The sequence below is a fragment of the Pyricularia pennisetigena genome (genome assembly GCF_004337985.1).
Source record: "Pyricularia pennisetigena strain Br36 chromosome Unknown Pyricularia_pennisetigena_Br36_Scf_23, whole genome shotgun sequence".
NCBI classification, from domain to species: Eukaryota; Fungi; Ascomycota; class Sordariomycetes; order Magnaporthales; family Pyriculariaceae; genus Pyricularia; species Pyricularia pennisetigena.
Genome location: NW_021940935.1, coordinates 32,136 through 57,831, shown reverse-complemented (window position 1 = coordinate 57,831; position 25,696 = coordinate 32,136). Strand labels below are relative to the sequence as shown.

The 25,696-nt window shown below is 48.1% G+C and overlaps 6 protein-coding genes across 6 annotated transcripts; 2 read left to right on the top strand and 4 right to left on the bottom strand.

Moving 5' to 3' along the window:
- Positions 1-3,454: 3,454 nt before the first annotated feature.
- On the bottom strand, positions 3,455-5,125 carry PpBr36_11396 (uncharacterized protein; the record flags this gene model as incomplete). Its single annotated transcript, XM_029898498.1, has 2 exons — positions 3,455-4,597; positions 4,673-5,125. 2 exons carry the CDS (start codon positions 5,123-5,125, stop codon positions 3,455-3,457), a joined length of 1,596 nt encoding a protein of 531 aa, XP_029743191.1.
- A 1,710-nt stretch (positions 5,126-6,835) lies between these two features.
- On the top strand, positions 6,836-7,371 carry PpBr36_11395 (uncharacterized protein; the record flags this gene model as incomplete). Its single annotated transcript, XM_029898497.1, has 2 exons — positions 6,836-6,970; positions 7,249-7,371. The coding sequence occupies 2 exons, from the start codon at positions 6,836-6,838 to the stop codon at positions 7,369-7,371; spliced, it is 258 nt and encodes an 85-aa protein (XP_029743190.1).
- Positions 7,372-14,104: 6,733 nt separating this feature from the next.
- On the top strand, positions 14,105-14,896 carry PpBr36_11394 (uncharacterized protein; the record flags this gene model as incomplete). Its single annotated transcript, XM_029898496.1, has 3 exons — positions 14,105-14,258; positions 14,336-14,550; positions 14,684-14,896. 3 exons carry the CDS (start codon positions 14,105-14,107, stop codon positions 14,894-14,896), a joined length of 582 nt encoding a protein of 193 aa, XP_029743189.1.
- An 805-nt stretch (positions 14,897-15,701) lies between these two features.
- Positions 15,702-16,277, bottom strand: PpBr36_11393 (uncharacterized protein; the record flags this gene model as incomplete). Its single annotated transcript, XM_029898495.1, has 2 exons — positions 15,702-16,227; positions 16,261-16,277. 2 exons carry the CDS (start codon positions 16,275-16,277, stop codon positions 15,702-15,704), a joined length of 543 nt encoding a protein of 180 aa, XP_029743196.1.
- Positions 16,278-19,008: 2,731 nt separating this feature from the next.
- PpBr36_11392 (uncharacterized protein) lies at positions 19,009-21,754 on the bottom strand (the record flags this gene model as incomplete). Its single annotated transcript, XM_029898494.1, has 3 exons — positions 21,478-21,754; positions 21,034-21,339; positions 19,009-19,335 (listed from the first exon to the last, which is right to left on the bottom strand). Exons 1-3 carry the CDS (start codon positions 21,658-21,660, stop codon positions 19,009-19,011), a joined length of 816 nt encoding a protein of 271 aa, XP_029743195.1. The 5' UTR covers positions 21,661-21,754.
- Positions 21,755-23,341: 1,587 nt separating this feature from the next.
- Positions 23,342-24,783, bottom strand: PpBr36_11391 (uncharacterized protein; the record flags this gene model as incomplete). Its single annotated transcript, XM_029898493.1, has 4 exons — positions 23,342-23,445; positions 23,763-23,862; positions 23,908-24,385; positions 24,599-24,783. Coding segments are annotated over 4 exons (867 nt in total), but the record flags the coding sequence as incomplete, so codon positions are not given.
- Between the last annotated feature and the right edge of the window lie 913 nt (positions 24,784-25,696).

Below are 25,696 nucleotides of genomic sequence, written 5' to 3'. Positions count from 1 at the left end.
ATGGTGGGCTGGCTGGGAGCCGGACCACGCCTCCGGTCCCCGCCGCTGGTTATTAACGGCGAGCAAGTGAGCGAGCCTTTAGCAAAAGCGGAAGCACTGCAACGGGAGGTGCTTGGCCGATTTTCGGCGGAGGATGACCTGCAGGGAGACCCCTTGGAGGCCTGGTCGCCGGACGAGGCTAAAATCCCTTGGGACACCCAGGTTAGTGCGGAAGAGGCGGAGCGCTCCTGCATTGGGGTTACGAGCACGTCCCCGGGCATCGACGGAATGACCGTCCGGCTACTAAAAGCCGGATGGGCTTCGTTGGCCGAGCCGGTGCGCAGGCTCTACCAACGTTGCCTGGAACTCGGACATTTCCCAGCGCCTTGGAAGAAGGCCGAAGTCGCGATGCTACCGAAAACGGGGAAGAAAGACCGGAGCAGCGTTCGATCCTGGCGGCCTATAGCCCTCCTCTCCTGCATCGGAAAAGGCCTCGAGAGGCTCGTTGCACGCCGGATAGCTTGGGCCATACACGACAACGGGCTCCTTAGCTGCACCCACGGCGGTGCCCTACCCAAACGATCGGCGACGGATCTGGTTTGTGCCCTCGCCCACGATATCGAGCAGGCTTTAGCTCGCGGGGAGGAAGTCACCCTTGTCGCATGCGACGTCCAAGGCGCCTTCGACGCCCTCCTCCATGGGCGATTGATACGGAAAATGCGGAGCCTCGGGTTTAGTAAAATGCTCCTTAGGTTCGTGATTAACTTTTTAAGCGGCCGCCAGGCCCGAGTCCGGCTGGAGGGTACGACCACGGGCTTTAGGCGGCTTGGGTGCGGCACCCCGCAAGGGTCTCCCCTTTCCCCGATCCTATATATGCTATATCTGGCGTACCTCGTCAAAAACGGTGCGAAGTGGCGGCTGGCATACGCAGACGACGTGCTTACATGGAAATCGTCACCCTCGTTGGAGGAGAACGTACGTTGGCTGGAAGATAAACTCCGGGATATGCACGAAATTGCGGCGGAAGAGAAAATCCATTTTGCAGCGGAAAAGACAGAGGTGATCCATATCACTAAGAAAAGGCACGGTCGCAACCCGGAAATCCGGATTAATGGTAGAACGGTTACCCCGGTCCAACTACCGGGCGGTCGACGCGGACAAAGCGCCTCCGGGGCCGAGCGTTACCCGGGCATGCGTTGGCTTGGCTTTTGGTTCAGCCGACGGCTAGACGGGCGCCGCCACGTGGCCGAAAGGGCTGCCAAAGCAATGGCGGTCGCTGCTCACCTCAAAAGCTTTGGGGCAGTAAGATACGGACCGCCTGCGGCTGCACTTCGCAAGGCAGCGGTGGCATGCGTGGGTTCCTCGGCCACCTACGCAGCCGAGGCATGGTACAACCCAGCGCACAAGCAAAGAGGACTCCTCAAAGCACTGAACAAACCGCTGGTTTTAGCGGCACGGGCAATCCTCCCGGCGTATAAAACCACCCCCTCGTCCACTGTTCTCAGGGACGCAGGACTACCCTCGGCCCGCGTCGCGCTGGCCTACACCCGCCTGAAATACGGCGCCCGACTAAGGCTCGCGGACAAGGGGCACCCCCTTGTCAGCCGCCTGCGTGAAACAGCTCGTGCCCGCAACTCGGGCCATTCGGCCACGACCCTGCAAACGGCTGCACAACTTCTCCCGCGGATCCGGAGACTAGAGTTGCGCGCACCTCGCAATGCCCCGGATTCTCGCACTGACCCCACCGGAGGAGTCCCGAAAGAGGAAGCGGCCCGCCGCTTTATCGAATGGCTGGACATGGTATCACCTGACGATATCGTGGTATATACGGATGGTTCGGAAAAACACGAAAACAACTGCGTCCAAATAGGGTACGGATGGGCCGCTTTTAGGGCGGGCCTGGAATTTGCCGCAGGCTCCGCATCTATTACGCCGGAAAGCCACGTTTTCGACGCCGAGGCGATTGGCGCCCTAAAAGGGCTACAGGCGGCAGCCAAGGCCCAGCCAGGCGCCCGGATCTGGATTTGTGTGGACAGCACCTCGGTTATTTGGGGTCTTAGAGGCGACGCGCCGCGTTCGTCCCAATGGGCCTTTCTGGAGTTCCATGACCTTGTCGATCTACTCCGAAAACAAGGTACCGAGGTTCGGGTCCGTTGGTGCCCTGGGCACCAGGGAATCCCGGGAAACGACCGGGCTGACGAGCTGGCCAAGGCCGGCTCCGCCGGACCGCCGGACCCAGACCCGAGGGCTCAGCAAACCACGTATAGCGGTGCCGGCACGGTCCTCAGAGCCATTCTTTCGAATATAGAGAAGGACTGGTGGCGTAAAGAACTCTGTGAACGGTCCCCCGCATATAGGGAATGGAAATTCCAATACACACCGAGAAAGGAGCCCGAGGAACTGCGTTTGCCAAGACCCCTACTGGGCCATTATTTGGCCATGAGGACCGGCCACGGCGATTTCAAAGCCTACCATGACCGTTTCAACCACCAGGATGCAAACACCTCGTGTGCCTGGTGCTGGAAGCGGACCTCCCCTGAGCACCCGGTGCACTGCCGCTATTCGCGGGCGGTGTGGAGAAACTGGCCGTGGCCTGATAACGACCGGCCGGCCGGGCCGCCAAATCGCGCCCAACGCTGGAAATTCTTCCAGACAAGCTTCGGGCAACCGAAAAGCTTTGAGGCGTTTTCGATAGCCACCAACTACTTCAGCGCCCGCCCCAGAGCGGCCCGCCAGCGCCCCGCGCGCCACGAACGCACTTTACGCCTAGGGACACCGATCGTAAACGACTCGAACTCTGACGAGGAATAGACTTACTGCCTTTTCACCCACACTTCACGGCACAAGCCGTCAGACGAACCCTCCGTGCACCTTAGGCACGGGGTCGCGTCAGTGAACTAACCCCCTAAGCAGGACCGGGCCCGAACCCGGTCAGGCACGATCCGCCTCTGCCCTCCTTGTTTTCCCCCTGTGTAAATAAAGAAGATAGAACGCGCGCCGAGATACCCCTCGGGAGGTTGCTAACGGCCGGCTAACAAGCCGGGCCGAGCCCGGCGTTAACTAATACTACTACTACTACTACTAGTCGTGGTCATGTTTCTTTGGTCGAGAGATCTCCATTCTTTTTATTTACCTGTTAAAAACAAACCAGCCATTACGCTTGCTAGCCTAGTGACCACCCGCATCAGTTCCCGTTCCCCGTTAGTAATGTCAGCAAGCATGTCAGCACCGTTGTCGCCAATCGCTGGCAACGAGAACGAGCGAGCTCTCTGATGATGTCAGGATCTGCAACAACAGCCGATCCACTTCTGCTTCTGCCGCAGATATGATCAAAAGCCAAGTCTTCAAGGGTTCATAGACAGCCCTGTTCGTCATTTTGTGCGACTACTCCAAAGATAAGGAATAATGGCTCATTAAATTCAAGAAGCTCCATTCTGGGCCAAAACCTTAGAAGAATATGAGGGGAGGGTTCCCCTTAGAACCTAGGGATCTGTACTGGCTGATTTGGGTCCAAACTTAAAAACGCCTTGAACGATAATTTGATGTCGTGATTGCTAAGTTGACTCTCCTTGTAGCTATAATTATCGATCAAAAGACAGTTGGGTAGTCTTTCATTGAGCAATGCGGCGCAGAGCCGTCTGGCGTCGTTTAGGCTTTGTAGCAGTACTGAGTTTTGCGATTGAATCCCCTCGGTCATCTCTCGTATTGGCGCTTCTTGAGTGTCCTCGGGCACAGCAGACAGAAGTGTATACCTTTCTAGACCCCAGTGACTCTTCAAGTCGCATAGATCAGACCATGCTTTCCCTTCTTCTTGTTTTTTTCTCATCCTGCGTATAGAATTGTTGTTCCTGATGCAAAACTTCCCATTCCCAGTTTTTGCCAGTTCCCTCTTGACGCCAGCATCGTCAAGTTGACTCATCTTCATGTAAAACAATATCAAAGTATATCGCCGAAGGAATTCAGATTGAGGCGGATCCCCTTCCAATATAGACCACAGGAGTGGGACGCTCATATTAGTGTTTACATGTGTGGATCGATAACACTGCACGGCTTTGCTAATGTTTCTCAGAATAATTCTTCTGTAGTCCAATATTTGAGCCGGTCGGCGCGACCTGCGGCAACTAGGTCGAATTTCTGGAGCGTCTTGGCTGGAGCAGGACAAAGAAGAATCTTGAAGAATTTCCGAAACATTTTGTACAGCCAGAGCGCCATGGCGATCTTCTGAGACATCTTGTGCCACTAAAAGGGTATTGTCAACCATGTGGCCGCTGACTGGCTCAATGACATTTGGAGAGTTGTGATTGTGATCAGTTACGAACATGTCATCCATGGCGTACATGGCATTGTCAAAAAACTCTGTTCGATCAACGTCATGTATCAAGTTCGCGAAGTCTTCTTCGGTTGGCTTTAGTGTCCTAGCTCGGGTCGCTGCCAGAACCTCACACCTGAAACGAGTTAGCGCTGTTTCCCGGGCTGGTGCTGTGAGGTCTGAAAAGTCCACAACTGGATGACCAGCCAGGATTCGTTGCATGGCATGTAAAACCATCCAGCCAGAGCTTTCTGGCTCTACCGCCTGAGGCTGCAGCTTTATGAGGGGGAGTGAGCGCCTTCGGAGCGTCTTCGCAGAGCCTAGGACTTCATCAGGAACTGCGTGGTCATTCCATGAGAGCCAGTGGATTGCATCTGGATATACTACAGCAAGGGCGTGCTCATCACCTTTGAAAAAAGGCCATAATATCGTATCGTTGATGCGCTCTTGTGTAATAAACTCTGGCACGCTTGAGTTGGCATGTCTGCCTCGAGGATCTTCAATAAAGTATTCGTTAGGTAAAGAATATGATAGAAGCTCAACATAGTCTTGAAACATTCTTGAATTTATAGCTGCATCTGGGCTCAGATATTCGTGCAAAACAGGAACAACTATTTCCGTGAGCTTTGATGGCTGTTGCGCAGAGCAGGCTGTTACAATCTGCATATCGTTGAAATAATCAAGGTCTGGATATATCCTTTGCGGCGATGGCGCAACTTCGAAGGAAGGGTACTTGGTCTTTATCATGCTGACAGCAATTTCAAGCATGTGAAGCTGTTTTGCAGTAAACAGGTGAGCAGTTAAGCTGCCCAACCAGGTATGCAGGGAGGGCTCCATGACGAATCGACCAGGAAAGCACCTGATACAAAACATGCTGGCAGAGTGACGAAGTATAAAATTCAATTTATCACAGCCTAGGGCTAGTTTTGGCTGAAACACGACTAAGTTTGGGCATTGGTCCTATTGGCTGGCACTTTCTTCGCATCTGCACGGGTCCCAGGCCAGGAAGGTCCGCAGAGCAGTTTTGGCTGTTGAGAGTTGACTTGGTATGTAAGACGCGTTAAGTAGCAACCCGGGTGCGTGTCATTAACAAAGCGCTTATCAACAATAATGAGCGAATTCGCGCACAAAAGAATCGTGTTCTTGAGAAACAGCGAGCCTTGCAAGTATAAGATCGAGTCATGGCCTTCCAAGGAAATATATCAAACGTTGTGCAGCCGCATTAGAGTAACTTCGGGTCACAGAAAGTTACAATCGAACCCTGGTATCACAAGGCGCTCCATAAAATACTGCACAAGCGACAAGGGCATACCCTCGACAAAGCTCACATGAGCACTACGAGAGCAAAACTAGAGTTTGGAGAGGCTGCCACTGTATTGAGCCATGCTTCATGCAACTACAGGCTCATTACGCCATGGATATGCAAAACATATAAAATGAAGAGCAAGCAGACAACCTATTTCAATCCTTATGATACGGTTGGAGCAAATATATCCTCCGCTTTCAGTAACTACATAGATTGGATATTTAAAATGTACGGACTACCTGACGCTAATTGAGTCTACTCAACAAGGCGAAGGAAGATCCAGATTCGGCTGTCTCATCGCTACAAACATCGTACCCTGAGACGAATGAGAGGGAATAGGTGTGGTAATGGTCTATGCCGTCTGTGCTGATTTTAAAGCATGGTGGACTAACGCGGGTTGTGGCGCTAAAAGCAGGGTCTCGCATTGATCGTTAACTTATCGATGAGATCTACAGCAGCCCTGGCCGGGCGAATCTTGGCGTACTATACTCTAAGCAGCTAGAAAAGACGGGAGAGACCGAAAAATATATCTCCTTTGACAATTTACAGCATTCATTTACTGATCTCCCATGTACGTTTCCCTTTAGAGTGGATGCGGTCTATACGTTGGCATGAAAATATGTTAGACTACAAGGGGACAGCGGTGAGGCCAAGCTGTAATGGTATCAATGGAAGAGAAGGTATCCGATGCTATTCTACCAGCAGTATTTTACCAGGAGAAGTCAGTTCTCTTAGAAGAGCTGCGTACCAAGAATAGAGAGAATAGGCATTCCAAAACCGGCCCACGAGGGCCCAATAAACAACAATAATATTCCTCGCCTTCAGACGATATCCCCTTGCCCTCCATGACAACAGCATCTGTGTTTGGATGTACGGAGCAGGAAACTTTGCATGAGTTCGTCTAATAGAAGAGAGAAAGAGAGAGAGAGAGAGAGAGAGAGAGAGAGAGAGAGAGAGAGAGAGAGAGAGAGAGAGAGAGAGAGAGAGAGAGAGAGAGAGAGAGAGAGAGAGAGAGAGAGAGAGAGAGAGAGAGAGAGAGAGAGAGAGATATTGCAAAGGTGTTATGTAAATATACTAGCAGACTGTCCCTGCTATCATTGAAAACTTCATCATCGAGTTATCTGTTAACCGGGACTTTGAAGTTATCGATGCCGGCACGCTGCTGCTCCGGTTCTGTTGGTTAGAGTTGATTGCTTGAGGTGTGGAAATTCACTTCGACAGATCAAGCAAAAACAGCCAGCATGTATCAAATAGGCTTTAACCTGTTCTACTGCCTCAAATGTGCGGTAACGACAGGACACTCTATTGTTGTCAAATGTACGGAAAGTGAGACTCTGAAGTACGGGCCTGATCTTAGAAAAGACAAGCGGCACCAGGTATGATACTTAACTGTAAGGGAGGCCAGGTGCTCGGCGGACAATTTTAAATTGATAATTACTCGTCATTACTTCTACATATGCTCCAACAGCTGTTCTTCCGCCCTCTTCTCCAAGGCCACTGTCATCCCTGTCCCTACTTTGAGATGCTTTCTTTTTTTATGTGTGTGGATCGCCAAGTGTCTAGAGATTCTGGCCTTGGAATAGTTAAATGTCATGAGGGCACCTGACGTTGGGAGCAAGCCCCATTCCATACCGAAAGTCGCTGCAGGTAACAGGCTCGGGAAAAAGCTTCAACCAAACTAAAGTATTTGTCGAAAGTTAATGATAACCCTGTCCCAAACGCCACCGTGCAAGCCGACGCCGTGACGTGGTCTGTTTGCGCTCTGCTTAGGCACTGATATCCCTCTGGTGCGCTGCACCTCTATTTATATTCCATCCCTTCTTTAATTCTAGCTGCTCTCCAGTCGTATAGCCTGGTCCCCCTAGGCCCATGGAAAAAAGGTCCAAGTCTCAGGCCGTACGTTGGGTTACTGTTAGAGAGACAAGTACCAATTTTGTGTTCTTTGCAGTTGTTCTCAGTGGCTGCCATGACCTGACCTGAAGTTTAACCAAACAAGCCTAAGCTAACCTTCTGCAGTCTTCAAATAGGTGTTGGTGTGGTAGGAAAACCAAGACTATTTGCATCCATATCGTCCCGATGTAAAAGCCAATCCCAGCTATAAAATCGACTTTCATACTTGCAGCCAACGATTTCTCCGCCACTTAGAACTCCAGTCTTATTAGTCGATTCGAAATCTTTCATTGCATTATCCATAATGTATACCATATCATGATAGCCAATCCAGAATCTTGGTGCCAATTCCTGATCTTCTTTTTCAATAGCTCGTAGCCGTGTAGTTCGCAAAGACAGCTGACAGGTACCACATAATAGCTCATTACTCGATTGGAATGCGTTGTTTTGGTAAGGACGCGACAACAAACTTTGACATTCGGTTCCAGAATTTGCTTCTTGGTTTATTTTATGGCGAAGACATTCACAGTCTTCCAAGTTAGCCAGAAAGCCTATGCCTGTTGGGAAAGACCCAAACGAGGATACATTAGGCGCACAGATGCCTGAGTTGGTTATGTTTCGAGCCGTGATCTTTGAAATGCGAGACTTGGTTCTCGAGGAAGCTTGCGTTGTACGCATCGCGAGAAAGACATAGAAAGCTAGGAACAAGCGGTGGAGAACGATCTTACGACCTTTCATTATTTTGCTAATAAGCCCAGTTATTGTAGGAGTGAGACACATGCTTTGGAAAAGAATCACCTGCTTCTAATAATCAATTGCTTTTAGAAGTGATATGGTCAATGTCAAGTTTATCATTTTTCATTCTTTCTGCGGCTCTTTTGACGGTGCAAAACAGCCTAAACGGGCCGTTAAGTCGACTCGTAAATGTTGACGAAAACGGATTCTTGACCGAGAGAACCAGTTTCGTGGCGTCTTCTTTCCAAAGCTTATTCGCACTTGCGCCAGCCAACTTTGGGTGGGCCGTGACATCAAAACTTCAGCTATTATGCAGCAAGATTTGGGCCTTTATCCATTCTGACAAATACACACAGGTAGCATTGGGTCCGCCCCCACATCAAAGATTATACAGTTGGAAGCAAATCTGTCTTTCGTTTCCGGCACAAACATGCAATCTTTTGAATGTTGGAGCGACAATGCTGCCTAAGCCTACATGACGAGATGGTTCAAGGCTCAAATTTGGCTGCATAGTAGCTACAAACATCCATTTTGGCTCTACCACCAGCAAAAGCATCTGAAGTGATCGTGATTGTGATCCACGAAGGTGTGCATTTATGTTGCCGTACTCGGGTGTGAGAATTTTTTCTGCGTCTTCTAAATTGGGTGCAAAACGCACCAGAGATGGAATTGCCTAAATGTACAGGAGTTTTCTACTGAATCCCATGTTCCGGCGGGGATACACCCCCAAGACGTCAAAGCTACGAAGACTAAACGCCCCACTGCAAAACTTAATTTGTNGGATCCTGGAGCTGCATGGATTCGATTAGTCGGCAGGCCTAAATTAGTTTCCAGGCCTGGAAATGGGTATATAGCTGTATTAACACAGAGCGACCAAGTAGACTCCCATGTTCCATGTTCAGAAGTATAGCATTACGATAACATCGAGCGTTAATCATTACAAAAAAACTAAGACTTCCTAGTGAGTATCTGGCGCGCCATGAGACGGAATCATCATCCAGGAGCTGCAGTTGCTTTCAGTCTCTTTTATTATTCTATCCCAATCATCCAGAAGGGCCAAGAGTGTATTAGTGTGAATTCGTAGCGACGGAAAAACCGACGATGATATTTTGTGCAAATTTCTATAATATGCCAGTTCTCGTCTTAGGGACGCTACCTCTTCGTCGGGTTGCTGTGTTGAAACGGAGGTGCTGCCCCCCAGACCAACAACATGGAGGTCAGTTAAATCAGGAGATGGAACCTGAAGCTTGGGCGGCATTGGGTGTTACAGTTGAAAGCTCCGAGACTTCAGATGTCTACGTCGGTGAAACAGTTGGGCGAGTTAAAGAATAAAATCATATTACTACAGATAAATCCTTTACAGGCGCTGAATATGTCCACCATTTTATTTTGGATTGTTTAGAAACCTGTCTAGCCCGAATTTGATCTGGATAACCGAAAAGTGCAGCAGGCGATGAAGCTTCAAAAATTGCTTCTTTAATCGAAATGTGTTGATACGAGCCAAGATGTAAAAAACTCTGGTCGAGCGGCATAGTAATAGATTTTGATAGGAATAGGGTGCCCATAGCCTCCAATAACAGGCCAGCGGACCAATGAAAGAATTTCAGGTTTCTTCCTCTCTTGTTGATCGATTTGTATAAGGTTATAAAAATACGTCTGTCAACGGTAGGAGGCCTTTTTAAAGGGACCTACCCCCTGTCGACTATCGATAAGTAATGTAGAGGCAAATGCAACGTAGTTTTAAACCGACAGTAGGGTCTGAAGAGATGGCGTTCTCAAGATACCGAAAGCGCTAAATTGTAAAGTATAATCTTCAAAGCTGCATTTAATTTTGCCGTTTGGGATTTCATACTTTGGCTACTGGCTTTTCGACGCTGTGTGACCCAACCAACCTGGGACAATAGCCCTATGTCAGCAAGCCCATGTAGTATTCACGTATGCAATAACTACTCCTAGTGTTGCATCTGACGTTTCCCTGCCGCTTTCTCTTTCTCACATTTGGTCCTTTCTAGCGCAGTCCCCGAAGGTATACTATTTGTGGTGTGAACAATACTCTCCAACTGGTCTACTTGGATCAGCGGCCTTGCCGACCTGGTATCATGCTGTACTGAGGGGCTTACATTGATCTCCTTAAGGATAGATCTCATTGAAGTCGAAAAGAGGGCATCTGTTGCTGACGGTAGGTCGGGCCAGTCGCATGTCTCATATTCCTGATGATGTAGGGGTGTTAATGGGTGAGTTAGTCTATCCGAAGTTAACGTTGCGTACCCCCTGTTCGGCACCCCCCCTGTTCGGCACCCTGAAAATCTAACAACGAAATGCCTACTTTTATAAACTGATTTAAATATAAAATTATCAACGGACAAAAATACAATCGTTTTCACGCTTCTCCGGCTCATTAACCTCTTCTTCATCAGCTAAAGGTTCCAAATTTTCTATATCATTTTCCTGCAATCCAATAATGTTCTGTTTGTTAACCAAAAGCTCGTTTGGATCCGGAACCACCCTCCTCCTTTTAGCCGGCCGTATTGCCTCCAGTTGTGCTTCCAATAAGCTGATTTTTTGCTGGGCGCTAGCCAAAAGGGTATCTTTGGCTTCGAAGCTTTTTTGGACTTTTGCAAATAAAAGACGTGAAATAGCGTTGGTTTTGTTGGATTGGGAAAGTTTTTGCAGTTGAAATCGGACATCTCGGGTCGTTTTAGGGGTTTTCCAAATAAGTAAAGACGGGTCGTTAATTTTTTGGGCTGGGCTTTCCGGTGTTTTATCCCTTTGCAAACTGTTGTTTTTATCTTTTATAACGTTGGCGTTGCTATTTTCTAACAAAAAAGGGCTTAAAAGTGGTTTAACCAAGTTTACCGGCCATAACCCCGTTGTACGCCAACCAGACTGAATGGTTTTTGCTATAAATGCTTTTAATCTGGCTTTTCGATAACAAAGTAGGAAATTTCGTTTTCCAATAACTGTTGAACAGCAAAATTGGCTAACAAATCCAAGTTGGCGTCGATAAGCTTCTTTTAACGGCCCAAAAACCGATAAATCCAATGGTTAAAGAACGTGTAACGAATAAGGGGGTAAATATAGGAGTTAAATATTGTTTTGCAAGCAAAGAAGCATAAATTCGTCCGTTATATGTGATCCATGGCCATCCAAAACTAATAACCGCTTTTCAGGGGTTAAAGGTTGGGTATACGGAATAAACACCTTTTTTAACCATTCGATAACCGTTTCGTTATTTGTCCACCCGTTTTCGGTTGCGTGAAATTGTCAATTATCGAAAAGGCTTAAATCCGTCGGAAACCATTGTTGTTGTACGTTTTTTCCCTTAAATATAACAAGGGGAGGGAGGGCAGCGCCCGTAGCCGATATACATTCGATTATAGTCGTCCAACCCCGCGTTCCGGGCTTTTTCCGTTGCAACGGCCGGATCCCGTTAAGCCCTAATACCGGGCCATTAGATCCTTTACCTTCCATTATACCGGTTTCGTCCATATTCCAACGGTTTTCCGGTTTAATAGCGTTAATAACCGGGTTCGTAATATAAAACCACCAAGATTTAATTACCTCCGTAGTAGCGCCATTAATCCGGGCGTTATCTATTCGACGGGGCCTTTGGGTTTTAAGGATTGGATAACGAGCCAAAAAACGAATTATCCAACGTTTTCCAAGGCCTTTTGTCTCTCCGGCGGCTTGAAAAATTCGTTGGGCAAAAAAGCGTAATTCTTAATGCGTTGGCGGAAGCCCTAAAGCTGTTTGGGTAAGTACCCAATCAGCCAAATGCTTTTCCTGTTCCGTAGAAAGCCTTTGAAAAGGGCTTTGTGCTTTTTTATAAGGTTGAGAACCTTTAAATCGACTTTGAAGTGTAGACCTAGGTATTCCCCATTTTCGGGAGGTTTTTGCAATTGGATTGCCATTATTGACGTCGTTAATTGCAGATATAAGCTGTTTTTCAGTATATTGCTTCATTGGAAAATGGAGAATTAAGATTAGAAAAAAGTAAATCCAAAAGTGAAAGATTCATCGAGATATTTATAATAGAAGTTGGAGGATAAAAATAAAAGTGTTGTTATTTTTGGGTGCCGAACAGGGGGGGTGCCGAACAGGGGGTACGCAACGTTAATGTTCTGATCAAGTGAGTCTAGTGGGCCAAAGGTGGGATTAGGAAAGTAGATGGAAAAACAGATCTAATGAGGGACGTAGACATTGACCCGGCGCTCGGAGAGCTACTGGTTTTCGGAAGTGACAGCAAATCAAAATCGAGCCATAAAGCTCAATGAAAAAGCCAGAACACCAGGTCAGGAAGCGTATCGCAGAAAGGGGATATCGAGCTCGCTTCTCTGGTGTAGATCCGCGGGTGTTTCCTCTGATTATCGACGCTGTTATTGGCTGGTGAATCCAAAGACTGCCACAGTGGCGTGTGTTGGCTTTCTAGATTTTAGATTGAAAAGCATGTAGTGCCTCCATCCAGTTCTTAATCAGGGTAGGCGCCCAGCCCTCTCTTGTTTCTATTGGATACTGTTGTAGGCAGGAATCAGTCGATTGCTAAATCTATTGGCTTCAAAGAGCGCATGCCAGGTCGCCCAAAAGCAACGTCCCATGCAACTCTGAAATGAGACTTTTATAGGACATAAAAAGAAGGATAAGATCGATTCTCATCAAAATGAAGCATCCGTTTGTGAGCCAGGCTAAGGGTGCGATTTCGTCTACCAAGCGTGAAGAAGATGACGTGTGCAAGTCAGCTGAAAATAAGCACGCGCGGACTAAACGACAAATATTTCAAGGCTACAGGGTTCCGTGCAAGCAGTCTTATGAGTTCCGCAGTAGCTCAATGTCGTGTCATATGGCTTTTGAGCTTACAATGCCGCCCATTACAGAGGAAGTCTGCCTTGGTGAAGATTCCTGAGGAAAGAATACAACTGCAGTAATCATACACCAGTAGCTTCATTATTTGAAGACCTAGGCTCTATCGCCGGCAGACTGTCGTGCCGTGAACTCCGCTAGGACTGCACTGGCTCTGTTTTTACTGAGTAGTTACTTTATAAATAATAAACAAACATTGTACTTGCCATCTCAAAGCTTCTTCGCATGCGAATTTTGCGACGAAGGCTAAGCAAAAGGGGCGAGGAAGCAGGATATTTTTACTTTGCACATATAGCATTCAGTCTGAGGTCACTTGTCTGCTTCCATTTATCACTCTGTTTCCATTCATATTTAGTGAATGATTCCAATACCAGATTGGGGAGCTGCCCGGGACCAGTAACCAGGCTTCAGTGCCAGGAATGGAAGTTCAAGACAAGCGGGAGCTCAACAAGCCCTAAAAGCCGTTTCTTCACCAACATGGAGCATAGAATGTACTGCAAAGCATTAGTTGCCACCGACTGCAGCTCAGAGTCGCGATCTTGACCATTCCAAATGTACATCAACAACTACCGTTGCGCAGGTCATGTCAAAGTCCACACCATCATATACGTCCTGGCTGCTCGCCATGTCGGAACAAAATCGGTTTGTACATGATCCCGGTGGGCTTAGGAAGTTATTTGTACTGTGTAAAAGCCATCGCCACCGACTAGGGTGGCAGTGCAGCATCTTCCAGGCCGATTGAAAGCTCCAGTAACCTTGGAACTCTCATTAAACATGGCCGGGACACGTTATAAAAAGCCTGCAGCCTATTTGTATTTATTGTGCCGTGTGGTCCACTCAGCCACAATCACCCAAACGTGCCTAGTTGATGGCTATAAATTCACATTCGGTCTACTGCCAGTATGTCCTTCTTTTCTCTCCTCCTCTCATTCTTATCTTACCGACACTTGAGCCATTTGACAATACACAACCTTTACTCCCTTCACAATTAGCGTATCAGACCTCAACCAATCCACAACCTACCCATCATGTCGGCCCGTCCTTACTCCAACACCGCCTTCAACACCGACTACAAGGTCAAGGCCAGCAACGGAACCATGGGTATTCTCCTCGAGGGCACGAAGGTTCTGATCATCCATCGCCGACTGAAGAACAAGAAGATTCGCGAGGGTGGACCACCTGGTAGGCACTCCCCCGCCTCCAGCCAGTCGCCACCACGCAAGCATAATTCAACAACTTGCCCTAACCAGCACACCCAGACACCTGGTCCTTTCCGGGAGGCGGCCTGGACCCCGACGAGACGCCAGAGCAGTGCATTGTGCGCGAGATGAAGGAGGAGCTCGGCGTGGACGTGGCCATCCAGCCCATCGGCGACGAGGATGTATGGGGCACGACCGACGACGACGTGGACGGCAAGCTGTGGCGCTGCAGTATCTTTGTTGTTAAGCAAACGAACGCTGGGCAGACCGTCAAGGTTGGTTGATCTCTTCTCCAGTCATCCTCCGCCCTTGCTGCTGAATACTTCTCCCCATTTCTCTTCCGAGCCCACCATGGAACGAATCTTCCAGACCGGAATGTAAAAGCTCATCTCAACTCCTTCAAATTAGATCAATGAACCGCACAAACATGTCAAACTCCAGTGGATTGAGTGGAAGATGCTGTGGGCCCAAATCAAGGCAGAAACGGAGGGACGCAGAGAAGTCGACGAGTCAGGCGAGCTGATGAGGCGCTTTTTCCCTACTATGAAGAACATGGTCTTGAAATACCCCAAGCGTGAAGAACCGGCTTGTCTTTCTGGGCGCCTGGGCAACCTGCCCTAAGTTTTGAGGCGCAACGAACCCATGCCATGTTTCCGTTTTAGTTTTGGGATTTTGTTGTATTGGCTAAGCGGCGAAGGGATTCAAAGCTGAGCAATAATACTGCTAGCAACTATTCACTTTAAATTGACCACGAATGTTACCACCAGAGGGTCAGGCGGCTACCATACCACAGCGAGTTGTCAAAAGTTTGTCAAAAGTTGTCGGCTGGGGATGTGCGAACACATGACAAAACTGTCCCCGTGTATACTGTGGCGTCCAATAGGGTGACTATCATAATATGTATGTCCTCCATCTGCTTTTCACTGGATCGACTGTAAATTCCGGTATCTTTTCCATACTTACCACGTAATACTCACGCCATATTCCAATTGATGGAGTGATTTAATATTACATCAGGTGCCAACTACCTATTTGCTTAGATTATACAAGGTAGCGGATATAACCTAAGCTTGAATCTACGGCTACATCAGGGGCAGATGAAATTTTCATACATAAATACCCTTCCAAATCCTAATCTTTAGGGCCTGGGGGCCGATTAGCCATTCTGCTGTACGGTGCTTATATATTCCTGGGCCTCGGGGTGGAAGCGCTGCAGAAGGTTCAAACATTGCCGAGCTTGTGTCTTCGTCATGTAATTGTGGTCATCTCCAGTCTTGCAAGTCCCAGCGAGAGTAACGACCAGGTTCTTCTCCTGATCTAGAGAGATTCCCCCATGGCGTGGCGCCATACGCTCCCTGGGCGCGGCACGAGGTAGTCCAGCGTGTGGCCAAGGCAGCCTTCTTCTTTGTACGTGTGTCGATCGATTTCAAGGGTTGGCGATGTCGGTCTCGTGGGCGGGCGTGAATCCAAGCTTGCAATTTTTCGTAAAGGCTGTCGGTTGTAGATGGTATAGCAACCCGTCCCAGAGCCACCAGAGTGATGGGGCCGAATCCGTGTAGTCAATCGGGTTGGCGCAAAACCTTAAGCACGGTAGCCGAAGCAGTTTGGGATCCGCGAAGAGCGCATATTTGATGGAGGGTCTCTGGAACGTTCGTGGCATCTTAGGTTCAAATCGTCCAACGAGCTGCGAAAGATCTTCGGCAGCCTGCTGGATTTGGTTCAGCAAGATAGTGGGCTCTGGTGCCAGCGGCGTCCCGGTGGGATCGGACGAGGCTACGCTGCTCGTCGGCGCGCCCTGAAAACTATTGTCTGGTCGATGGCTGGTGGAAGGAGTGTTAATGCCGTCTTCGATGGTGCTCAGAGTGCTACAATCATAGGTGCTACCACTGTCCGCGAGCGTCGCCGTGGTAGTGGGCGTGAGGTCCATTGCGCTGCTTGCCGGATTGCTCTCCCTGTTGGATTCAGTGAGATGGTAAAATAGATACGAAAAGGCACTGGGCATTATAGGATGAAATCTCAGAATGAAAGGGTACTGGATCGTGATAGTAACGCGACGCAAGAAATTAGAGAGCAAGAGGTGAAACGAGGATGCCAGCTCCGCATTTATTTATAGGCAACCTAGCTGTCATGAACGATCGGGTGAGGTTTATCAGTTTGCAGCCTTACTACTATGTCACGGCCAATACGAGGCGGCCGTTAAATAGAAAGAGGAGATTACAAAAGACCTCACAATCCGGTAAAGACTCAAGATATGAGGCTTTCCCAGGGATTTCGTGATGTTGAAGATAGAGCCCTCAAGGCTCCTAGCAGTATCTATAAGGATGCCCAGAATGAAGAACAAAATCAAATGGGCAATCGTTAGACCTTGCCCTCCATCACGGCATTGAAGCACTTCAGATCACCATTCAGTCAGACCAAAATATAATTACACATCACCTCAGACCAGAGAAGAAGTTGGAACTTGATAATCTGGTGGATATACAGCCTGCCCTTTGGGACATCCTAGACTGACTCCAAACCTGGCCGACGGTCCCACTGAGCCGGGACAGGTCGAAAGCCGAGTCCGGATACGTTGGGTGCTGGGCGGAGGAGTTTAACAAGAGGGGCGGATAAAAAAGTGGATCGTGTTCCACGTCTGGAAATTTGACTTTTTTCCAGGCAGAAAAAGAAAGCCGAAAAGAGAAGGGCTAAGTAGAAAATCGATCTGAGGCGGTGCGTGTCGCTGCGGGCCGAGTGGTTGAACGGTGCAGTCCACAAGCGACCAACCAATCTGCTGTTTATTCTTTCGACACTCCAGGCTAAAATCAGCCAACAACAAGTTGCAATGCGCTACCGCCTACCGACGTCTATTGAATGTACTTTAGTGGCTCATCCAAAAATGGCAAAGCAGGCAAACTAACCAGCTGAAGGTTCTAGCTAAAGTGTAAAGAATAAACAATTTGGCAGACAATTGGAAACCTTATCCCAAATTCGGCCAAGGTCGGCCGCCACCCGTTGGCCCTCGACCTAACTCTCCCCTATAGGGTTAAATAATAGCCGTTGGGCTATTAACCCTAGAAAAAGGAGGGTTGATACGCCGTCCCTGACCTGGAGTCGGGCTAATACCCGCCCACATATTACCCCGTTGCCCCAAACCTAAATTATGCCGTTCTAGAAAACTGTCACAGTCAGCCCGACCATATGACAGATAGGTCAATGGTCCAAAAGATCCTGCAGTACCTGCGCGTGCAGATACCTCGTCGGGTCCTAATTGCAAAACGTGTCACTTCTGCCCGTGACAAAAAACGATTCCGGGGTTAATAACGAAAATAACCCCGGGATTGATAACGAATATAGCTACGAACGAGAAACATCGATAAGAGCCACGAGCCCAAAATTAAGATTAGGAATCAACTTAGGGTCAACGCTAATACAGTTTGGAGCAAATGTTTCTTCTGCCTTCAATACAGACATTCAATCTTTAAAATGTGGGTACGGCCTGAGACTACTTGGGGCTACCTGATGAGATGTCGGAAGATCCAGATTTGGCCACATAATAGCTGCAAACATCCACTTTTTGCTCTGGTTAGTTATCTGCCAAAGTCTCTCGAAGTAACTGTAGTGCTCCACTTACGTGCAGAAGCGAAGGTCATCTGCAACAGTGCGAACAAGCTAGCACGCTACTGAGCTGGACTGGGTAATTAGAGTTTCTAGGGTCGCTTGGCCATGTCAGATGCGTATACAGTAGAAAGCTGGCATTTATTGGCACTATGTGGGGCAGATACGGAAAATTAATATGTGTTGACGAGAGGAAGATGGTTTTGCTCCTAACTGTAATAATTCCGGGGCTAATCCCGAAATTATACCCAGCAGCCCAAATTCGTTACCTTCGATGACGAATTCTATACGGCCCCTACCCAAAACCCGGAACCTTCGAACATATCGTTACAAAATCAGCACGACAAAATGGCCGGTCCAATTTTACAAAAAACCTATTGTAAAGATGCTTCATCTCGTGCGCTCAGATCGATGCTGTGAATTTCTCTCTATGCCGCTTCATGTACGCACTAGCGAGCCGTGTTTTGCCCATACCACCAAGGTCATGCACGATCGCAGTGCTGCGGTCCTGCTTATTGTAAAGCAGCTTGCGCATTTGACAAGCTCATATTCTCTGGCAACAAAATGAACGGTTCCCGTAGCACCCGACAAGCTTAAAGAAAGGCCGAATCGATGGGGATTTTCTCGTGCTAGTTGTCAACAAAATTACAATGATGTCCACTTTAGCTGACGACAAACGAGTCTTGATATTTACAGCCATAAGCTGGAGACGAAGAAGCTTCAGCTTAGTGGATAAAATGCCACCATCAATTCAAATAACAAGCACAACGAAGTCTTAAAGCAAACGTGTGGCATTCTCAATAAACCCACGCCATAATCTTTGTCAGCTCAGTTGGATACCTCACTAGACACGGATTACCAGATCTTCTTTACGTCATCAGATCTAGGTTTGCCTACCATCGTCGACCCTGGTTTCCTTCGCCCAACACTGTTGCACTCTTTTGGGAGCTTCTGCGACCATTATCTGCAAATTTTCAGATACTGTTTCATACCCGATATCATTCCGTGATGTGTAGCGGACCATGTCAGTATGGTTTGCGTGGATCACAATCGGATCCGCGTCTGCGTGTCCTGGTAAGACGGCCGACGCCCTCGGAACCATCTGAGGCTGTTTAGCCACTGGTTATAAATGTGATTTAGTTCGGGGAAACACGTACCATGAGCCTATGTCCCATTGGGGTCAGAGTGGAATACTCTTCGTATGCGAATTTGGTGACAAATTCGTTGCTGATCGGCGCATACTGTCCTAGCTGCTGTTGTAGCCACTTTGAATCCCGCTCAAGGTGTTTAAGGAGTAGGTTGTCGGCTGCTATAGAAAGTGATGCTAAATTGGCAAGAACTCGCCCCAGTTCTACGCCGCCTTGATGAGGAGTTCCCATGAACAAAATTCCATATGTTGATAGCTTGATCGATCGATGCTCGAGCAAAGCGCCATCCCGGCAGGAATCAGAGTGTATTAGAGCCTAATGATTGTTAAATTTTAAATGTAGCATCGTGCCTGAAAGGGTGACTGACGTGCGCTTTTCAATACAATTCCTCCAAGGCTGTGGGCGACGAAGATGATTGGTCTTTTTACAGACTAAAGTAGCATTTAGTTACACATAGATATTGCCAGCTGACTTGTTGTTTGGATTGGGTATTCTCATCGTAACCCCAGCAAAGGATGCGAGCATGAAGTATGTCTTTTGGAAGGAGGTCTCGTAGCCAACGGACGTCGTTATCCGCAGTCCATGCTTTGTCGTAGTGGCCATTGAGGCCGGGGAGTGCCACGATGCTGTCATCATTAGTAAACGATCGAGACAAAAAAGGCTCTATTGGTACGCACTCAACGATTGGGTCGACGCCTTCGCAGACTANACATTCAATCTTTAAAATGTGGGTACGGCCTGAGACTACTTGGGGCTACCTGATGAGATGTCGGAAGATCCAGATTTGGCCACATAATAGCTGCAAACATCCACTTTTTGCTCTGGTTAGTTATCTGCCAAAGTCTCTCGAAGTAACTGTAGTGCTCCACTTACGTGCAGAAGCGAAGGTCATCTGCAACAGTGCGAACAAGCTAGCACGCTACTGAGCTGGACTGGGTAATTAGAGTTTCTAGGGTCGCTTGGCCATGTCAGATGCGTATACAGTAGAAAGCTGGCATTTATTGGCACTATATGGGGCAAATACGGAAAATTAATATGTGTTGACGAGAGGAAGATGGTTTTGCTCCTAACTGTAATAATTCCGGGGCTAATCCCGAAATTATACCCAGCAGCCCAAATTCGTTACCTTCGATGACGAATTCTATACGGCCCCTACCCAAAACCCGGAACCTTCGAATATATCGTTACAAAATCAGCACGACAAAATGGCCGGTCCAATTTTACAAAAACCTATTGTAAAGATGCTTCATCTCGTGAGCTCAGATCGATGCTGTGAATTTCTCTCTATGCCGCTTCATGTACGCACTAGCGAGCCGTGTTTTGCCCATACCACCAAGGCCATGCACGATCGCAGTGCTGCGGTCCTGCTTATTGTAAAGCAGCTTGCGCATTTGACAAGCTCATTTTCTCTGGCAACAAAATGAACGGTTCCCGTAGCACCCGACAAGCTTAAAGAAAGGCCGAATCGATGGGGATTTTCTCGTGCTAGTTGTCAACAAAATTACAATGATGTCCACTTTAGCTGACGACAAACGAGTCTTGATATTTACAGCCATAAGCTGGAGACGAAGAAGCTTCAGCTTAGTGGATAAAATGCCACCATCAATTCAAATAACAAGCACAACGAAGTCTTCAAGCAAACGTGTGGCATTCTCAATAAACCCACGCCATAATCTTTGTCAGCTCAGTTGGATACCTCACTAGACACGGATTACCAGATCTTCTTTACGTCATCAGGTCTAGGTTTGCCTACCATCGTCGACCCTGGTTTCCTTCGCCCAACACTGTTGCACTCTTTTGGGAGCTTCTGCGACCATTATCTGCAAATTTTCAGATACTGTTTCATACCCGATATCATTCCGTGATGTGTAGCGGACCATGTCAGTATGGTTTGCGTGGATCACGATCGGATCCGCGTCTGCGTGTCCTGGTAAGACGGCCGACGCCCTCGGAACCACCTGAGGCTGTTTAGCCACTGGTTATAAATGTGATTTAGTTCGGGGAAATACGTACCATGAGCCTATGTCCCATTGGGGTCAGAGTGGAATACTCTTCGTATGCGAATTTGGTGACAAATTCGTTGCTGATCGGCGCATACTGTCCTAGCTGCTGTTGTAGCCACTTTGAATCCCGCTCAAGGTGTTTAAGGAGTAGGTTGTCGGCTGCTATAGAAAGTGATGCTAAATTGGCAAGAACTCGCCCCAGTTCTACGCCGCCTTGATGAGGAGTTCCCATGAACAAAATTCCATATGTTGATAGCTTGATCGATCGATGCTCGAGCAAAGCGCCATCCCGGCAGGAATCAGAGTGTATTAGAGCCTAATGATTGTTAAATTTTAAATGTAGCATCGTGCCTGAAAGGGTGACTGACGTGCGCTTTTCAATACAATTCCTCCAAGGCTGTGGGCGACGAAGATGATTGGTCTTTTTACAGACTAAAGTAGCATTTAGTTACACATAGATATTGCCAGCTGACTTGTTGTTTGGAGTGGGTATTCTCATCGTAACCCCAGCAAAGGATGCGAGCATGAAGTATGTCTTTTGGAAGGAGGTCTCGTAGCCAACGGACGTCGTTATCCGCAGTCCATGCTTTGTCGTAGTGGCCATTGAGGCCGGGGAGTGCCACGATGCTGTCATCATTAGTAAACGATCGAGACAAAAAAGGCTCTATTGGTACGCACTCAACGATTGGGTCGACGCCTTCGCAGACTACCTTGATGCCGTATGAGACTTGCTCTGGTTTAGGGTTGTTTGAGTCGTGAGGCGCTTGGATAGACGCTTTCGCCTTTTGTTTGAATAAGCTTGAGAAGTAGGAAATCATTGGTGCAGATAGGATAATATCGATTGGGTATAACGTTCAAAGTTTTATATAACAGAACACAAGGTGAGAAGTAACCAAGGAATTGTGGCCGTATTTGTACAGTTAGGAGCATAACCATCTTCCTCTCAGCAAAACAGATTGACTTTCTCTACTTGCCCCATACGGTGTCAACTAGGACTGCCTTGATGACTGAGCACCTATTCGACCTCTGAAGGCGATCACGAGGCTTATGTCAACGAAAACGTTCCCCTGGAAATCAGGCTAAGTAGTCTGCTGACCCTTTCGCACTGTAGCAGTGGATCTTCGGTTAAGTAGCCAAGTGGAGCATTTACAGCTGCTTCGAGATACCTTCGCAGATGGATAAGTTAACTAGAGCTAAGAGTGGATGTTTACAGCAGCCAAAACTAGATGCTTCTCCATCTTGGCAAGTAGACTCGAGTAGCCTTCAGCCGTCCCCACATTACAAAGATTCAATGTTTGTATTGAAAGTGGAAAATACGATCGTGTCCGGCTCCGTCGATTGCCTTCAAATTAGATCGCTCCCCAACACGTTCTTAGTCGGATTGATTGCCCTCTCATTCTTGAATCAATCCGATCGTATTTTTCCCGTGCACCTGCCCTATCTAATTGCCGGTTCCCAGTCGTTTTCTCCCAAGTGAAACCCCAACCCTCCGTTGCCCTTTGGGCTCAAACATCATTGTTGTACTCCGGTGTCACTTTTTTTGTAACGAAATCAGGCTTAAAATAACGCAGCTACCGGCTTACGCCGCACGATTGAGCAGCTTAGTTTGATTTCAGAAGATTTGACTTGATCTACGATCAAGCTTTGGGCCTGATTTGACGTCACATTTATAGGAGCCCCCTCTACTAGCACTTCTCCTATTATTGGTACTATCCTAGGATTCGCTTAGCTAGGACCGATGGATATACAGTGGCTACAAGAACATGTTCTCCACTGCGTGTGAAGGATGTAGAAGCTTGATCTATGTCGTCCACAGGAAGATGGTTTGCTTCTGACAGTACGGTTGCTCAAAGTGACAAGGGCTGGGGCCCTAAAGCGCTGGTTGGATTAACGTCGCGATAATCGTTAATTCAAAGAGGGTTGTCGTCATTAGTATGTGCTGTGCTAGAAATATGTACTATCCGAGTCGGCGAGCACCAAAACGTTCCGGGATTTTATCAACCGGATTTTATCGTTCGCTTTGTAAGAAAAGCAATAGGTCCGACCGATGCTTTCAATGTCCCTCTTAAAGGAAAACTGAAACCAAGAAAGCCGAGACATAGTCAAAGAAATCCAAACGGAAATATGGGCCGTGTCATCACCCGGGGCAACTTAGAAGTCAAGGGCCTAGCATATCACTATCGGAAATATCATAAACTTGGATTAATGGTCGATTTTGAATATAGAAAGCAATGCGTAGCATTGTACCAATCTTGACTTCTCGCATGATTTGCAGCGGTGTAGTTAACAACCCGCATTTTTGGGATGCATCGAAGCATTCAAGCTGCAGGACATAGCGCTACCATATTGGCCAGCGGCTGAGGGAGTACGGTGTATCTGATCATACTCCATAGCCTTGAAAGAACACTCTTGCCCGGAGAATCTGCGACCAGTTCATGCTATCGAATATCAGCTACAGCACCATGGATAAGAGTATCAGCCGCAGTGAAGACATACTCGACAGAGCTGATCCAACGAGACGCCACTTTCGATCAGAGCAAAAAATTCCATGGCGCATGGATGCCACAGCTTTGGTTCCGTGACACCGTCGGTGGTTTTCTGGACCAGGCTAGAAGTAATCGACTTCAGCCAGGAAGTCCGGAGCCTGATCTGGTCTTCTGTCCAGTCGCGGAGGTTGAAGCTTCCTGTGATTGTCCGGTCAGCACAACTCATCAGCGGTGAGCGCTTGTCTCAACAGACCTATCTGGAGGCAGCCGTTTGGCCTGAACCTAATATCCGCACACTCGAGGTCCAGGAGCCCTACCCCGTTTACTTCGAGGTAGATGAGTCCTTCAAGAATCTACAAGATCAGCTTCGTGCTGGATCGAGGTCCAGAGGAACTCACCTGTTTCACTATGGCCCCTAGCTCTTTGATCTCGAGGGAGTGCTGGCTTCGAACTAAATCCTGGAGGGTGTGCTCGACCAGCTCGTAAACAAGGTACATAGACGATGGTTGCTCGTAAACTTCGAGAATGGGGACGAAAAGAATTGGAGCGGACTGAAGCAGCAGCAGACGATTGGCAGTGGCTTCTTTGGAATGCTCTACAATCTTCTTGATATGAACTCTGGCATTGCCTTTGCTTCGCTTCTGTGCCACAATGCATGAATGTCGGGGTGTTTTGTAAGATACATCGACATGTTTCTCATACACAGACCAAGGAGACTCCTTGATGAAATTCAGAGTATAATGTCTCTTCAGACGATTGCCTCTTTTTGTTTCTGGAGGGCGTGGACTATCTTGTTCTTGTTGGACATCTCTAGTCGGAAGGTTTAGAGGCGGCGGTACTGCCGAGTCCTCTAGTCCTAACTGAATGACTGTAGTCCTATGCATGACCAGAGTGAAAAGTCACTTCTAGTAGTCAGCTGACTTAAGCATCTGGAGTTTCGTGTGGATGTCCGGATTATCCGCGGCTTACAGCATGGAGATAAATATGATTTTCATGAATATCGGGCGATTTCTAATGCTTGGAAGAACCCCTATTAGCATTCTGATATGGTGTTGTCCCGAACAACCGGACGCGCGCATCCTTGCGTACGTGGGTAGCCCGGTGTGGGCGAAAATCGCAACTTTTGATGTGGACAAGCAAGGCAGCTTGTGGATTAGCGACTGGGTGGAGACTCTGTATATTCTGCGGTAGCACGTGGCTGCGTCGGCTCGGTGTTGCCTCTTTGCCGCCTCTCGGCGTCCTTCGCCCTTTTTGAACCCCTCGCCCCTCTCGCCGCACTTTTCCGCGTTTCGTTGCCTAGCATACAGTTTGGAGCAAATCTATCTTCCGCTTTCAGTTCATACATTCAGTCTCTAAAATGTGGAGATGGCCTAAGGCTACTTGAGTGTACGTGACAGGAAGAAGGAAGGTCCAGCTTTGGCTCTAATTAAACATCTGTTGAAGTCCCTCGATGTAGCTGTGAGTGTTCCATTTGGCTGCTTAACCGAAGATCCACCGCAACAGTGCGAGTGGGTCAGCAGACTACTTATCCCGACTTGCAGAGGAACGTTTCCTGTCGACGTAGGCAGCCTTTGTCAGTAATAAAGTGGGCACTGCATCATCCATGGCGGTATCACGTGCTGTGTGGGATGCAGGCGGCGCTAAATGGGCGATGCAGAATTTGCAACGAGGTGCACAAAACGCGGTACAACGTTGTTCCGAAACGTTACCGCCCTTCCGCTGTTTCCAAACGCGCTCCACCCAGTAGTGTTATGGCCAGCCACTACGGCCATTCGAGCAGCGTGACCTACCTTCTCGACGACCTTCGCCTACCTAGGATGGGTTCCTAGCTTTTGTTGACGATCGTACTTCGATTCTTGGAAAAGAGTATCCAAACAGACCTTGCAAGCACAAATTCTCAGCCATGGCTTTGCCAAGCATACGCGTTAGGCAGTCCTCGCTGTGCGATTGGACCAACCGTTGCCTGCCTGCATGATCACAGCCTCACCAACCCCTCACGATGAGGCATTATCAATCTGGCGGAAAACAATGTCAGCGTTTACGTGGGTTACTTTACTTTGCTAATGACGATACTGCGCAAATCCTGGGAATCTCGAGGATCTTTCCGTTGTTTGAAACACTTCTCCCGTTATTGGAGTAACAAACCCGATAAGCAAAGCGCAAGCGACAATCGATCGATCCGACCCG